This window comes from Ranitomeya variabilis, chromosome 7 (genome assembly GCF_051348905.1).
Source record: "Ranitomeya variabilis isolate aRanVar5 chromosome 7, aRanVar5.hap1, whole genome shotgun sequence".
In the NCBI taxonomy this organism is placed as follows: Eukaryota; Metazoa; Chordata; class Amphibia; order Anura; family Dendrobatidae; genus Ranitomeya; species Ranitomeya variabilis.
Window position 1 is genome coordinate 79,569,822 of NC_135238.1, and position 18,046 is coordinate 79,587,867.

Genomic DNA, 18,046 nt, shown 5'->3' on the forward strand with positions numbered 1-18,046 from the left:
GTCATATGTGGGGGGTCTCTACTGTTTAGGCACATCAGCGGCTCTCCAAACGTGACATGGCGTCCGATCTCAATTCCAGCCAATTCTACATTGAAAAAGTAAAGCGACACTCCTTCTCTTCCAAGCTCTGCGGTGCGCCCAAACAGTGGTTTACCCCCATATATGGGGTATCGACGTACTCAGGAGAAATTGCACAACAACTTTTGTGGTCTAATTTCTCCTGTTACCCTTGTGAAAATAAAAATTTGGGGGCAAAAAGATCATTTTTGTAGAAAAAATGAGATTTTTTATTTTCACGGCTCTACGTTATAAACTTCTGTGAAGCACTTGGGGGTTCAAAGTGCTCACCACACATCTAGATAAGTTCCTTGGGGGGTCTAGTTTCCAAAATGGTATCACTTGTGGGGGGTTTCCACTGTTTAGGCACATCAGGGACTCTCCAAACGCGACATGGCATCCGATCTCAATTCCAGCCAATTCTGCATTGAAAAAGTCAAACGGTGCTCCTTCACTCCCAAGCTCTGCGGTGCGCCCAAACAGTGGTTTACCTCCACATATGGGGTATCGACGTACTCAGGAGAAATTGCACAACAACTTTTGTGGTCTAATTTCTCCTGTTACCCTTGTGAAAATAAAAATTTGGGGGCAAAAAGATCATTTTTGTAGAAAAAATGAGATTTTTTATTTTCACGGCTCTACGTTATAAACTTCTGTGAAGCACTTGGGGGTTCAAAGTGCTCACCACACATCTAGATAAGTTCCTTGGGGGGTCTAGTTTCCAAAATGGTATCACTTGTGGGGGGTTTCCACTGTTTAGGCACATCAGGGACTCTCCAAACGCGACATGGCATCTGATCTCAATTCCAGCCAATTCTGCATTGAAAAAGTCAAACGGTGCTCCTTCACTTCCAAGCTCTGCGGTGCGCCCAAACAGTGGTTTACCTCCACATATGGGGTATCGACGTACTCAGGAGAAATTGCACAACAACTTTTGTGGTCTAATTTCTCCTGTTACCCTTGTGAAAATAAAAATTTGGGGGCAAAAAGATCATTTTTGTAGAAAAAATGAGATTTTTTATTTTCACGGCTCTACGTTATAAACTTCTGTGAAGCACTTGGGGGTTCAAAGTGCTCACCACACATCTAGATAAGTTCCTTGGGGGGTCTAGTTTCCAAAATGGTATCACTTGTGGGGGGTTTCCACTGTTTAGGCACATCAGGGACTCTCCAAACGCGACATGGCATCCGATCTCAATTCCAGCCAATTCTGCATTGAAAAAGTCAAACGGTGCTCCTTCACTTCCAAGCTCTGCGGTGCGCCCAAACAGTGGTTTACCTCCACATATGGGGTATCGACGTACTCAGGAGAAATTGCACAACAACTTTTGTGGTCTAATTTCTCCTGTTACCCTTGTGAAAATAAGAATTTGTGGGCGAAAAAATCATTTTTGTGAAAACAAATGCGATTTTTTATTTTCACGGCTCTACGTTATAAACTTCTGTGAAGCACTTGGGGGTTCAAAGTGCTCACCACACATCTAGATAAGTTCCTTGGGGGGTCTAGTTTCCAAAATGGTGTCACTTGTGGGGGGTTTCCACTGTTTAGGCACATTAGGGGCTCTCCAAACGCGACATGGCGTCCGATCTCAATTCCAGCCAATTCTGCATTGAAACAGTCAAACGGTGCTCCTTCACTTCCAAGCTCTGCGGTGCGCCCAAACAGTGGTTTACCTCCACATATGGGGTATCGGCGTACTCAGGAAAAATTGCACAACAAAATTTGTGGTTAAATTTCTGTTTTTACACTTGTGAAAATTAAAAAAAATGGTTCTGAAGTAAAATGTTTGCAAAAAAAAGTAAAATGTTAATTTTTTTCTTCCACATTGTTTTAGTTCCTGTGAAGTACGTAAAGGGTTAATAAACTTCTTGAATGTGGTTTTGAGCAGCTTGAGGGGTGCAGTTTTTAGAATGGTGTCACACTTGGTTATTTTCTATCATATAGACCCCTCAAAATCACTTCAAAGGTGATGTGGTCCCTAAAAAAAACATGGTGTTGTAAAAATGAGAAATTGCTGGTCAACTTTTAACCCTTATAACTCCCTAACAAAAAAAAAAATTGTTTCCAAAATTGTGCTGATGTAAAGTAGACATGTGAGAAATGTTATTTATTAACTATTTTTTGTGACATATCTCTCTGATTTAAGGGCATAAAAATACAAAGTTTGAAAATTGCAAAATTTTAAAAATTTTCGCCATATTTCCATTTTTTTCATAAATAATCGCAAGTAATATCGAAGAAATGTTACCACTAACTTGAAGTACAACATGTCACGAAAAAACAATCTCAGAATCAGCGGGATCCGATAAAGCGTTCCAGAGTTATAACCTCATAAAGTGACACTGGTCAGAATTGTAAAAATTGGCTCGGTCATTAAGTACCAAATTGGCTCTGTCACTAAGGGGGTAAAGAGGAATGGTCAAAAATACCTTCATCCAGGATCCAGGAACTCATTAAAAGCTACAGGAAGCGACTAGAGGCTGTTATTTTTGCAAAAGGAGGATCTAATAAATATTAATGTCACTTTTCTGGTGAGGTGCCCATACTTATGCACCTGTCAAATTTTGTTTGAATGCAGATGGCACATTATCTGTTAGTAGAATAAACCTCATTTCAAGGCAGAAACATAACTGTGTCCAACAGTTATTAGATATATGAAACTGAATAGCTGCAAAAAAAACAATTTTTATAAAACATTAAGCTTAAGATTAATAGGGGTGCCCAAACTTTTTCATATAACTGTACATTTGGTAAGTAAGCAATAATGGGAACATGGCACGCAATTATTGCTGACCAAAGCCTGGCTGCACGATTGCATCGCGGTTTGTCTTTCTCTAAAACGCTCAGGTGTTTGAAAGAAAACAGTTTGAGGAGCCAGCTGGGGACCATTGGCAGAAACCCGACTAGTCCAGCGCTGGGTCTCCTTGCACCACTCTTGTAATTCACAGGTCTCTCCCATGTCCATACATAAGAGAGAGATAGATGTCAGTCAATGGGAGCAGTGAAGGGAGAAGCCAGTTAGACCACAGGCGGCAGTGGATGAATCTCGTCTTGGCTGCATTAGTGCAGCCATTCTTCGATTCATGCTGCCTGTGGTTTGGGCATCACAAGTGACAAGATCTCTTCGGCCTTGGACAGCTAATAGAATCCCACGGTATGCAGTACCATCTCTACGCCGATGACACACAGATCTACCTATCTGGACCTGACCTGACCTCACCTCCTTACTTACCAAAATCCCACACTGTCTGCTATTTCAGCCTTCTTTTCTGCTCGCTTTCTAAAACTGAACATGGACAAAACAGAATTCATCATCTTTGCCCCATCTCACTCTACCCCTCCACCATACCTATCCATCAATGTCAATGGCTGCTCACTTTCCCCAGTCCCACAAGCCTGGTGCCTCGCGGTGATCCTCGACTTTGCCCTCTCTTTCAAGCCACATATCCAAGCCCTTGCCTCCTCCTGCCATCTCAAACTCAAAAATATTTCCCGAATCCGCGCATTCCTTGACCGTGACACCACAAAAACACTAGTGCATGCCCTTATCTCCCGCCTTGACTACTGCAACCTCCTACTCTCTGGACTCCCCTCTATGACTCTGGCACCACTCCAATCCATCCTACACTCTGCTGCCCGACTAATCTACTTGTCTCCCCGCTATTCCCCAGCCTCTCCCCTATGCCAAGCCCTTCACTGGTTTCCTATGGCCCAGAGACTCCAGTTCAAAACCCTCACAATGACATACAAAGCCATCCACAACCTGTCTCCTCCATACATCTGTGACATGGTCTCCTGGTACCCACCTACACGCAACCTCCGATCCTCTCAAGATCTCCTTCTCTACTCCCCTCTCATCTCTTCTTCCCACAACCGCATTCAAGACTTCTCCTGTGCTTCCCCCATACTCTGGGACTCTCTACCCCAACACATCAGACTCTTGCCTACCATAGACACCTTCAAAAAGAACCTGAAGACTCACCTCTTCTGACAAGCCTACATCCTGCAGTGATCCTGAACCTACTGAACCGCTGCACAACCAGGTCTGCCCTCTCCTAGTGTATCATCACCCATCCCCTGCAGACTGTGAGCCCTCGCTGGCAGGGTCTTCCCTCCTTATGTACCTGTGTGCCTTGTTTTTTGCTCATGTTTAATGTATTTGTCTATATTTGCCCTGTATTCACATGTAAAGCGCCATGGAATAAATGGCGCTATAAAAATGTATAATAATAATAAATAAATGTAGGGAAAAATTAACATCCCATTCATTTGGTTTTCCAATTCCAATATTACAACAACATGACATCCATCTATGAGCTGCTGTTAAATATGGGAAAACGGTCTGTATGTAACAGGACCCTCACCTGATAGTTCCAGTTGGTGACGGTAAGGGACTGGCAAAGCTTCTCAGATCTGGTTCTGGTATGTGGATTTTCAAAGGTGAAATGTGACGATATATTGGTGAAGGTGGCATGGGAGGTTTTACCTCCTTTTCTTGATAAAGAGCAGAAAACTTTATCTTTATGACAGTGCTGGGGAACCGGAATGTGCACCTGTAAGAAATTACGTCATGTAAGTCTAAAACTGAGACTGCATGTTATAATGCACTGGAAATACAAGATTATTACTACTAACTGAAAGGGTGATAGGGTATTGTATGCACTCTGCTGCTGGGACATATACAGGAAAACACCACCACATACTACAACAATCATAACTACAAGTACACTTAACATATATGAACTGACACATAGGCTCCAGTAGGTCATCAGTGACAGGATGTGAAGAAATCATTAAACTCCATGAGCGCGGTGGATGATACGCAGACACAACCTATTTTGAGCTCAGATCCAGGCCTGTTATCTTGTAGTGGACACCGCAGAATTACATATGCTCGAGCATTGTCTTCAACAGTTACACAGAGAAATGAGAATCTATACACATGCTTTTGTTTCTATGTATTAACTGCTTCCCATCAAGGTCAAATTTTCATTTTTGCAGTTTTGTTTTTTCCTCCCAAGAGGCATCATTTTCTTTTATTTTTCCATTGACATAGCCATATGAGGGCTTGTTTTTGTAGGACAAGCTCTAGTTTTTAAAAGCCATTCATCATATAAAACAAAGTACTGAAAATGGGAGGGGGGATCTACAATGGTCATGTGATTGATGGGCTGCAGCAGCACAGGAGAGCTGAGGTACAGGAAAGCAGCAGCAGCGCTGGAGAGCAGGGACACAGCAAAGCAACAGTAGCAGAGCTGGAGAGCTGGGACACAGCAAAGCAGCAGCGCTGGAGAGCTGGGACACAGCAAAGTAACAGCAGCAGCGCTGGAGAGCTGAGACACAGCAAAGCAACAAAGAAGCAGCTGGAGAGCTGGGACATAGCAAAGCAGCAGCGCTGGAGAGCTGGGACACAGCAAATCAGCAGCGCTGGAGCTGGGACACAGCAAAGCAGCCGCGCTGGAGCTGGGACACAGCAAAGCAGCCGCGCTGGAGCTGGGACACAGCAAAGCAGCAGCAGCAGCTGGAAAGCTGGGACATAGCAAAGCAGCAGCGCTGGAGAGCTGGGATACAGCAAAGCAGCAGCAGCAGCAGCAGCTGGAAAGCTGGGACATAGCAAAGCAGCAGCGCTGGGACATAGCAAGGCAGCAGCATCGCTGGAGAGCTGGGACACAGCAAAGCAGCAGCGCTGGAGAGCTGGGACACAGCAAATCAGCAGCAGTGCTGGAGAGCTGGGACACAGCAAAGCAGCAGAGGCACTGGAGAGCTGGGATACACCAAAGCAACAGCAGCAGCGCTGGAGAGCTGGGACACAGCAAAGCAACAGCAGCAGCGCTGGGGCACAGCAAAGCAACAGCAGCAGCGCTGGAGAGCTGGGGCACAGCAAAGCAACAGCAGCAGCACTGAAGAGCTGGGACACAGCAAAGCAGCAGCAGCGATGGAGAGCTAGGGCACAGCAAAGCAGCAGCAGCGCTGGAGAGCTGCGGCACAGCAAAGCAGCAGCGCTGGAGAGCTGGGACACAGCAAAGCAACAGCAGTAGCGCTGGGGAGCTGGGGCACAGCAAAGCAGCAGCGCTGGATAGCTGGGGCACAGCAAAGCAGCAGCGCTGGAGAGCTGGGGCACAGCAAAGCAGAAGCGCTGGAGAGCTGCAGCACAGCAAAGCAGCAGCAGCGCTGGAGAGCTGGGGCACAGCAAAGCAACAGCAGCAGCAGTGGAGAGCTGGGACACAGCAAAGCAGCAGCGCTGGAGAGCTGGGGCACAGCAAAAAAGCAGCAGAAGCGCTGGAGAGCTGCAGCACAGCAAAGCAGCAGCGCTGGAGAGCTGGGGCACAGCAAAGCAGCAGCAGCGCTGGATTGTTGGGGCACAGTAAAGCAGCAGCACTGGATTTTTGGGGCACAGTAAAGCAGCAGCAGCGCTGGAGTGTTGGGGCACAGCAAAGCAGCAGCAGCGTTGGAGTGTTGGGGCACAGCAAAGCCACAGCAGCGCTGGAGTGTTGGGGCACAGCAAAGCAGCAGCACTGGAGAGCTGGGGCACAACAAAGCAGTGCTGGAGAGCCAAAGCATCGGACATAACTTACAGATAACGCTCTGCTTCTCTCCTGAACTCTGGCGGTACACTGCCATGGAAGGGAAGTGGCAACTGCTGAGTTCTCACAATTCACGTGAAACAAATCCAATTTGCACATTCTGTGTTTTTAATTACCAGAAGGCATAACTTTAGAATGGAGGGGCATATACAAAAAGAAAAACTGCTCCAGAATTGGTGGAGCAGAATCAACTGGAGGAGGTACAGATTAAACTTAAAATCAGTAAATCGTCCTCTTTAAATCGCTTGTCTGTATGGGTAAGGTCGGGGTCACACTACCGTAGAATACGGGCGAGTGCTAAGCGAGAAAACATCGCTTAGCACTCGGCCCAGTGTTAAACGGAGCTGTGAGCTGCCCCATAGATTATTTTCTCGGGCATATTCAGCGTGTGCTTAAGATCGCAGCATGCTGAGATTGGCACCAAGACTCGCCAATGACAGCTTATGGGTGCAAGAAAAATTTCCCATCGCACTCCCGCTGACATCAGATCGGTGAAGCGAGTTCATTGGCTGTGAACTCGCAGGACCTGTCTGACATCACCGCGAGCAGGAGAACGTTCTCACGCTCGAGCTGCCGTCAGATAGGCAATAGGAGTTCACAGAGATGACAATACAAAGATGACATCAACACCCCAACTATCACCCCACTTGCCACCACTATAGGGCAAGTGGGAAGAGCGAGGGTAAGTGCCGGAATTGGCGCATCTTAGAGATGTGCCTTTTCTGGGGCGGCTGAGAGCTGATGTTTTTAGCCTGGGGGCCCAGTATCCATGGCCCCTTCCTAGGCTATTAATATCAGTCCACAGCTGTCTGCATACCCTTTGCTCGTTATTAATTATAGGGGGACCCTACGTAATTTTTTTTAGGGTCTCCCATTTCAATAGCCAGCAAAGGCTAAGTATACAGCTGTGAGCTGATATTAGTAGCCTGGGAAGCTCCATGGGCATTTCCCCTTCCCAGGTTATAAACATCGGCCCCCAGCCGTCGGCTTTCCCTCTGCTGGTTACGAAAATTGCCCTGGAGCCCACGCCATTTTTTTTTTTTTTTCAGAAAAATAATCTTTTGTTAATTAAATACATGTACAGTAATTTTTACACACACTGCACTAATTGTATTTGTCACAGACATAACTATTCTATGTGTATTTACTATATGTAATCAATCTCTTCTATCATGTCGGCTCCTGCAGTGATTTTACAGTAGATGGCAGATGAATTGCCAGCTTTACTTCTATGTACAATATTGATATCTAATATATGAAGCTGTGTGTGTGTGTGTGTGTGTGTGTGTGTGTGTGTGTGTGTGTCCGGGATTGGCACCTGCACCGTCGCAGCTACAGCCACAAAATGTTGCACAGTCACACGTCTGGACCCCGAGAGTGTCATAGGCTATGTTGTGAGGCGAAATTTTAACCCCGCACGTTCCAATTCACCAAACAATTTCCCCCCTAGCTACATAATGGGGAAAAAGTGAATGGAAAAGTGTTGGAGGCAATTTGACAGCTGCCAGATGTGAACAAGGGGGACTTAAAGAATGAGAGTGATGGCGCCAAAGAGTATATACCGTACAGTTGCTAAGGTGGGACCCTGACATGAGATACTCACCACACATGGGGATATGAACACACACACAAAATGCGCCACACACTACCACGTGCTTGAACACATATACCACCCTCAGCACACATTTCGCCACACATACACCAACACAGTTTCGGCAGGCTGTCTACCTAAATCTCCTCTGATGACGGCAAGAAGGAGCCCTAATTTAGCTGACATTTTGGTGCATAGCCATTATGTGCCGACAATTAAAAATTTCTTTAATTCTTGTGGTCCCCCATTGGGATGTTTCCCATGTGGGAAATGTGTGGCCTGTAAAAACACTGTTAGGACAACTACCTTCACTTCGGTGGATGGCAGAAAAAGTTTTTCTATTAAACAACATATCACGTGTGCAACTACACAGGCGATATACTATGCGACATGTGGATGTCCTAAAGTGTATATCGGCCTAACGTCCCATCAACTGAGGATACGTACACGGGAGCATGTACAAGATATCCAGGCAGCAGCTACAGTTGATGATCTAACCCTTCTGAAGACAATACCGAGACATTACAAACTGTTCCATCAGAGTAACTCCAAATCATTCATGGTGAGGGGTATCCAACATATCCAGTGCGGCATACGTGGTGGAGACATTAAACGTCTATTAGCCCAAAAAGAGTGTAGATGGATAACCATATTGGGGACTATGTCTCCCAATGGACTCAATGAGTCACAAGGTTTTGCCTCATTTCTATAGAAACATATCATTCCTAGTTGTCCGTATGTATCCTTGCCAATCTCCTGCCACTCGTATGATTTTAATGGCTAATTTTATATTTCTGTTCATTTCTGGCTTGTGCACTCATTTTGTTGCTGTTGTTTTTGTTTTTTAACTTAAGCGATGACCTGTATCTACTAGTCTACCTATGTGACTTCAAGTGACATCTCTTGGATGGATGAAAAATGTCCCTAGGTCCGTCTATTAAGCCTGCCATGTTATTCAAGAAATCTATGTACTGTTGCCCACTTTTGGACTGAAAGAAATTGGATTTCATTTTAATATACAGTACCTGCATTTTTGGCTGCCTGCTGTTTGTCTTTTTCTATATGTGCAGGTTATTTATTATGGATTAATGTGTAATTGTATTTATGACCTGAAATATTTACTGTTTGTAAAATTGTCTTGCACTTTATCTAGGCTTGGTCACAGGTACCCATGATAATAGATATATGTAGCCCAACTGAGTCTGTACATTGGCTTGGGTCCGGTGTGCACACCGTGCGGTTTCTCGGCTTGCCTCTTTCTGTGCATCGGCGTCGCTGCCTGTGATCCTGGTTGCGTGGTGACGGCTAGGCGCTGGCCGCCCCACGTGACCGGGTCCAGATCAGGTGGTGTCGGTGTGCAACGAGGGGCGGAACGGCGGCTGCGAGCGTGCGCATCAGACATCTTACTATTGGTATCTTCTGAATCGGCCTCTCTGCTCGCCTCCCTTCTGTGCACCGGCGCCGCTCTCTGTGATCCTGGTTGCGTGGTGACGGCTAGGCGCTGGCCGCCCCACGTGACCGGGTCTGGATTGAGTGGCGTCGGTGTGCAGCGGTAGGCGGCAGGAGGGCTGAGCGCATGTGCATTAGACAGTTTACAATTGGTGCCTCTGTAGGAAACAATCAGCAGAACAGATATAAATACAGGGACCTTTACCCCCTCTATCCACGACCCCTGAAGAAGGTTATCTGTACTGAAACGTACGTCGGGGAGTGAGTCCGGAGTCCCCTGCTCTGCACCATGACGGGTAATGGTATTTGACTATATTGTTTATTCTTTTTTGCTGCATCTCACTCTGGTGGTATTCAGAAATTGGTGAATAGCATATGTAAGGTTAACAGATGTCCACGCACATGCATTGATAGTCTGTTATAGATGCGAAAAACTCCAGTGAACTTCGCTGCCTCTCTTTTTTGCTGCACCAACACTGTACCACCTTGTGGTATTACTTATTTCTGCAGCATTATAATATAAATTTTCAGTTGCCCTTGGTGCATTGCAGTATGACCTGGTACTCTTTATCTTGGATTTTGGTCACTGACCCAGTATATATATATATATATATATATATATATATATATAGATGTGTTTGTTATACTGCTCTACACGTTGCGCTTTTTTAATTTTTGTATTATATTTAATGTGTTCTATTGATTAAAATAAATAATGTTCAGTTTTGATAAACTAGCATTGACTCATATGTCTCTCTTTTCTATATTACGTACACCAACCTCGCCACATAAAAGTCGAAACACAAAAGTCGCCACTCAAAACTCGCCACGCGCAAAATTTGCCACATGCAAAACTAGGCTCACGCAAAACTCGCCACACGTGCAAAACTCACCTCATGAAAAACTCGCCACATGCAAAAAAATTGTCACATGCACAAAAGTTGCAACACATGCAAAAGTTGCCTCACACAAAACTTGCACATACTCAAAACGCACCACACATAAAACTCGCCACGCGCAAAACTTGCTGCACACAACTTGCTACACTAACCTGTCACATGCAACTCGACACAAACAAAAGTTGCTACACGCATGTCGCCACACGCAACTCAACACACACAACTTGACACATGAAACTTGCCCTAAAACACACACAAGTCTGGTACTATCCTTCAAAAATAAAAATTTGATTAATAAGCAGACAAACTACAAGAGCAACAAATGTACCATATAGGAAATACGACAGCTGTCAGTCACATGACCTGTCTATTATGTGTATGTGTGAGCTAATATATACTGCCAGGGGGGAGGGCTTCCTGTTGGCTGGGATTTATCAGGCTGCCAATAACAACCAATCACAGCTCAGCTTCTATTTTGCTACAGTTAATTAATCTGAGCTCCGATTGGTTAATATAGGCAACAAAGGACATTCTCAGTATAACAAAGCTTGTGTGAGGTAATAGCATGTCAGTTAGGGTGTGTTGGTGGAAAGGCTGATGTCAGTCACATTACCTCTATGTGAGAGGATATAGAAACTGCCAGTTACAGACTATTTTTACCACAATAATGCCTCATAAGAAAAGGAATTCCATGGCACGAATGTCAGCTGATTCGAAAAGAAAAGCTGCATTATGGGCCAATGAAAAATGTGAGGACCGAGAAACAAGGCTGACACACATGAGAACAGCAGCTGCTTTTTTTAAGAGCCAATAAACTTTCTGAGCAGAGGGAAACAAGGCTTGCAGACAAGAGAACAAGAGCTAATGAACTTTCTGAGGAGAGGGAAGTGAGGCTTGCAGACAAGAGAACAAGAGCTGCTTCCTCAAGAGCCAATGAACTTTCTGAGGAAAGGGAAGCGAGGCTTGCAGATAAGAGAAGAAGAGCTGCTTTCTCAAAGGCCAATGAGTCATCTCAGCAGAGAGAAGGCCGACTTGCCACTAAGGGTACCGTCACACAGTGCCATTTTCATCGCTACGACGGTACGATTCGTGACGTTCTAGCGATATCGTTACGATATCGTTGTGTCTGACACGCAGCAGCGATCAGGAACCCTGCTGAGAATCGTACGTCGTAGCAGATCGTTTGGAACTTTCTTTCGTCGCTTGATCACCCGCTGACATCGCTGGATCGTTGTGTGTGACAGCGATCCAGCGATGTGTTCGCTTGTAACCAGGGTAAACATCGGGTAACTAAGCGCAGGGCCGCGCTTAGTAACCCGATGTTTACCCTGGTTACCAGCGTAAACGTAAAAAAAACAAACAGTACATACTTACATTCCGGTGTCTGTCCTCCGGCGTCTCAGCTTCTCTGCACTGTGAGCGCCTGCCGGCCGGAAAGCTAGCACAGCGGTGACGTCACCGCTCTGCTTTCCGGCTATGGTGCTTACACAGTGCAGAGAAGCAGAACGCCGGGGGACAGACACCGGAATGTAAGTATGTACTGTTTGTTTTTTTTTTACGTTTACGCTGGTAACCAGGGTAAACATCGGGTTACTAAGCGCGGCCCTGCGCTTAGTAACCCGATGTTTACCCTGGTTACCCGGGGACTTCGGTATCGCTCCAGCGCCGTGATTGCAAAGTGTGACAGCAGTCTACGACGCTGGAGCGATAATCATACGATGCTGCGACGTCACGAATCGTGCCGTCGTAGTGATGAAAATGGCACTGTGTGACGGTACCCTAAGAGAATTGCTATTTCTTCCACCAGGGCACAGGAAATGGTTGGAGATTTGAAACATGCTGTCTTTTGTTACCAGTCAGACATAAACTATCAGGATATTCCTAAAGTTCAGATAGGAAAAATGGATGTGGTCTGCATGTACTGCAGTGCCCTAAAATAATACATAAAATGAGAATTGGGATAGGGGAAAATATGTGTAAGTGGGTTGAGAGCTGGCTCGGGGATAGGAAACAAAGGGTGGTTATTAATGGAGCACACTCGGACTGGGTCGCGGTTAGCAGTGGGGTACCACAAGGGTCAGTATTGGGCCCTCTTCTTTTTAACATATTTATTAATGACCTTGTAGGGGGCATTCAGAGTAGAATTTCAATATTTGCAGATGACACTAAACTCTGCAGGGTAATCAATACAGGGGAGGACAATTTTATATTACAGGATGATTTACGTAAACTATAAGCTTGGGCTGATAAATGGCAAATGAGCTTTAATGGGGATAAATGTCATGCACTTGGGTAGAAGTAATAAGATGTATAACTATGTGCTTAATTCTAAAACTCTGGGCAAAACGGTCAATGAAGAAGACCTGGGTGTATGGGTGGATAACAAACTCATATTCAGTGGCCAGTGTCAGGCAGCTGCTACAAAGGCAACTAAAATAATGGGATGTATTAAAAGAGGCATAGATGCTCATGAGGAGAACATAATTTTACCTCTATACAAGTCACTAGTTCAACCACACTTAGAATACTGTGCACAGTTCTGGTCTCCAGTGTATAAGGAAGACATAGCTGAATTAGAGCGGGTGCAGAGAAGAACGACCAAGGTTATTAGAGGACTGGGGGGTCTGCAATACCAAGATAGGTTATTACACTTGGGGCTATTTAGTTTGGAAAAACGAAGACTAAGGGGTGATCTTATTTTAATGTATAAATATATGAGGGGACAGTACAAAGACCTTTCTGATGATCTTTTTAATTATAGACCTGAGACAGGGACAAGGGGGCATCCTCTACGTCTGGAGGAAAGAAGGTTTAAGCATAATCACAGACACGGATTCTTTACTGTAAGAGCAGTGAGACTATGGAACTCTCTGCCGTATGATGTTGTATAATGTTACAGGGTATATACACTAGATTCCTTGATAGGGCGTTGATCCAGGGAACTAGTCTGATTGCCATAGGTGGAGTCGGGAAGGAATTTTTTTCCCCAATGTGGAGCTTACTCTTTGCCACATGGTTTTTTTTTGCCTTCCTCTGGATCAACATGTTAGGGCATGTTAGGTTAGGCTATGGGTTGAACTAGATGGACTTAAAGTCTTCCTTCAACCTTAATAACTATGTAACTATGTAAAATGGAAAGATGAACCGCCAGGTTTATGCTGTGCAAATGGCAAGATAAAACTTCCACCTCTCCTGTCACCACCAGATCCCCTAAAGTCTCTGATGACAGGTACCAGTACAATATCAAAGCACTTCTTGGACAACATCAGGAAGTACAACTCCAGCTTCCAAATGACATCATTTGGTGCAACCAAAGAAATGTTTACAACAGGATTTATGCCGACATTTAAAGTTCAAGGACAGGTTTACCATTCAATTGGCTCACTGCTTCCATTACAAGGAGAAGAACCTCAATTTCTTCAACTCTTCTTCATGGGAAATGTAGAAGCAGAGGCTCAGCAGAGATGCTCTTTAATTCCTAACACTCGCCTTGATATTGTCACTATTTTGCAGCAGTTCCTTCACTCCAACAATCCATATGTTCAACTTTTCAAGACTGCACTTGAATGCATGCCAAATTACGATTACAAGGTTGTCATTCGAGCTGACAAAACACCACAAGGTGAGCATCAGCGACGTTTCAATGCTCCCACATTTGATGAGGTAGCCATCTTGATTGTAGGTAATGATTTTCAAAGCCGTGACATTGTGCTTCAGAAAAGGAACAATAGTTTGCAACGAGTAGCAGAAACTCACAGGTCCTATGATGCACTGCAATATCCAATCATCTTTTGGCAGGGACAGGATGGCTATCACTTTGGAAAACCTCAGACAGATCCTACAACAGGCAACCCTTCAGGAAAAAAAGTGTCTGCCATTGAATTCTATGCACATAGGATCATGACAACATTTGCAGAGGAAAATCACATCTTGAAATGCAAACACCTCTTCCACCAATTTATTGTTGACATGTATGCAAACATTGAGAGTGAACGTCTTTTATATATCCGACTAAATCAAAAGAAGCTCAGGGCAGAGGAATATATTCACCTTAGTGATGCTGTTGCAAATGATGCTGATCCAAAAGAGTTGGGGAAAATGTTTATTCTTCCATCAATTGTCACTGGAAGCTCACGACACATGCATGAATACACACAGGATACAATGACTTATGTGAGAAAGTATGGCCGTCCAGATCTTTTCATCACCTTTACTTGCAATCCTGCCTGGGAGGAAATTGGAAGGCACCTGTTGCCAGGCCAAAAAACAGTGAATCACCATGACCTTATTGCTCTGGTTTTCAAACAGAAACTTTCAAAAATGACTAATCTCATCACAAAATCACATATTTATGGAGAGACGCAGTGCTAAATGTATTCAGTTGAATGGCAAAAAAGAGGCCTTCTTCACGCCCACATCTTGATCTGGCAGAAGCAAAAAATACAGCCTACCGAAATTGACAATATCATCAGTGCTGAATTGCCAGACCTTCAGATTGACCCATTGCTGTTTGACACCATCACAAAAAACATGATCCATGGTCCGTGTGGGAGTCTCTCCCTGTATGATTGATGGCAGGTGTTCAAAGAATTACCCACGATCCCTGGTCCAAGAAACCCAAACAGAACAAGATGGATATCCAGTCTACCGAAGAAGAAAGCCAGGGGATGGTGGTTTCACAGCAAAGCTCAAAATGCGTGTTGGATCATCACTCCAAGAGATAGAAATTGACAACAGGTGGGTAGTGCCTTACAACCCTTTGCTCTCAAAAATCTTCCAGGCCCACATAAATGTCGAATCTTGCCACTCTGTGAAATCAATCAAGTATATCTGCAAATATGTCCACAAAGGAAGTGATCAAGCAGTTTTTGAACTCTAGAAAAATGGACATATTATTGATGAAGTAGAGGCATTCCAGATGGGCAGGCACATAAGCAGCAATGAAGCTGTTTGTAGACCACTAGGATTCTCCATTCATGAGCGCTACCCACCAGTTGTGCATCTGAGTGTGCACTTGGAAAATGGACAGAGAATTTATTTTAACCCAGCAAACTTGCAGCAGCAGCTCCTAACACCACCTAAGACCACCCTCTTGGCATTTTTTGAGCTGTGTCAACAAGACCCTTTTGCAAAAACAATTCTCTACTGTGATTTACCAAAGTACTACACTTGGAATGCCTCCAGAAAAACACTGGAACGGAGGAAACGGGGGCTTGATATTGAAGGCTTTCCGGGGTGAAAGCAACTGATACTCTAAGGCTATGGGCACACGTTCAGGTTTTTTCGCTTTTTTTTCGCGATAAAAACGCTACAAAAAACGCATGCATTATGCATCCTATCATTTAGAATGCATTCTGCAATATTTGTGCACATGATGCGTTTTTTCCCGCGAAAAAACGCATCGCGGTAAAAAAAAGCAGCATGTTCATTAATTTTGCGTTTTTCCCGCTATTCTATGCATTGGGAAAAAACGCAAAAAAAACCCGCATCAAAAACGCGGTAAAAACGCATGCGGATTTCTGGCAGAAATGTCCGGTTTTTGTCAGGAAAATTTCTGCCAGAAATCCTGACGTGTGCACATACCCTTAGTAGCGTCTACACTGTTCATCCGTCAAATACAGAGTGCTTCTACCTGCGCATGTTACTTCATGTTGTCAAAGACCCTACATCATTTTCTGACCTGAAGACCGTCGGAGGCATGTGTGTGAAACATTCAGGGAAGCTTGCTAAAGAAAAGGACTTCTGGAAAATTATGGACACTGGGACATGACCCTCAGTGAAGCAGCAGCCACACAAACCCCAAAGCGACTAAGACACCTCTTTGCTATTATTGTAACAACCATAGCATTTCAAATCCTCTTGAGATTTGGACAAAGTACAAAACTGATCTCAGTGAGGACATCCTCATGCAGATTAGAAGTGAAAATCCTCAGCAACTCATCAACTTCACTGAGGAAATGTTCAATGAATCTTTAATGCTCCTTGAAGATCAGTGCTAAGCAATGTCAGGAAAAGCCTTAGGCTATGTGCACACGTAGGTCGGGTCCTCTGCGGGTTCTCCCGCAGCGGATTTGATAAATCTGCAGGGCAAAACCGCTGCGTTTATCCCTGCAGATTTATCGCGGTTTGTTTTGCGGTTTCCGCTGCGGGTTTACTCCTATACTATTGATGCTGCATATGCAGGAATATGCAGCATCAATAGTAATGTTAAAAATAATTTAAAAAATGGTTTATACTCACCCTCTGACGTCCCGATCTCCTCGGCGCTGCACGCGGTGGTCCGGTTCCAAAGATGCTGTGCGAGAAGGACCTTCGTGACGTCACGGTCATGTGACCGCGACGTCACGGTCATGTGACCGCGACGTCACCGCAGCTCCTGCTCGCACAGCAACCCTGCGACCGGACGGCCGCGGGCAGCGCGGAGAGGTAAGTATATCATTGTTTTTTTATTTTCTTTTTTTTTACACAAATATGGTTCCCAGGGCCTGGAGGAGAGTCTCCTCTCCTCCACCCCGAGTACCATCCGCACATGATCTGCTTACTTCCCGCATCGTGGGCACAGCCCCATGTGGGAAGTTAGCGGATCAATGCATTTCTATGGGTGCAGAATCGCAGCGATTCTGCACAAAGAAGTGACATGCTGCGGAATGTAAACTGCTGCGTTTCTGCGTGGTTTTTCCTGCAGCATGTGCACAGCGGATTGCGGTTTCCATAGGGTTTACATGTAAATGTAGATGCAATGGAAACTGCTGCGGACCCGCAGCTGCAGAAACGCTGCGGATCCGCGGTAAAACCCGCAAAGTGTGAACATGGCCTTACAGTTGCTTGGTTTGCCTGCTCCAATAAGAAATCCTGAAGGCATCCAAATGTGTAGGGAGACTTTCATAGAAACAAACTACAATATTGATGAACTGTGTGACTCCGGCCTAAGAGCAACTCCCAGCCAGATGGTAGAGTCACAAACAACATGCTGGAGGGCCAAGACCACACAAATATTCAGCAACCATTAAAGTTAACATGATCTTAGACTTGAAGTGTTGTCATTAAAGAGCATATGTTGGTAGTTGTGGCATTGCTTTAGAATAAAAACGGTGTAGCCCATTCTCCATTTTACTCACCCACATGTCAGAGAAAGTCCCTTACTCGTTGCTGTCCCAGCATCTCCATAAACCAAGTAATTAGAGCAGGCCATTGGCATCTTCCTTGGCAGTCACATTATCTCCTAAACATTCTTATTGCTCACTACCTGTCCCACTATCCCTAATAATCACAACAGTCTCCTCAATAGTCCAAGTGGCACTTCTTGCCAGGGTGGAGCAGGATGAGCTCTTCTGTCTTAGCAGAGGAACAGTGTTCCTGTTGGATGAAAATGTGAGGGCTGCAGCAGATACGGGACACTGTTCATGTCAGGTCTTACATGACAAACTGCATTTGTTATTTGCGTGCATGGGATTGGTGGAAGTTA

The 18,046-nt window shown here is 44.9% G+C and overlaps 1 protein-coding gene across 1 annotated transcript in view; it reads right to left on the bottom strand.

The window, feature by feature from the left end:
* FOXK1 (forkhead box K1) overlaps positions 1 to 18,046 on the bottom strand; it is a 115,243-nt gene that overhangs the window by 83,716 nt on the left and 13,481 nt on the right. Inside the window, exon 2 of the mRNA XM_077275339.1 lies at positions 4,423 to 4,611. Coding sequence (XP_077131454.1) covers positions 4,423 to 4,611 — 189 coding nt within the window. The remainder of the gene's footprint in view (positions 1 to 4,422; positions 4,612 to 18,046) is intronic.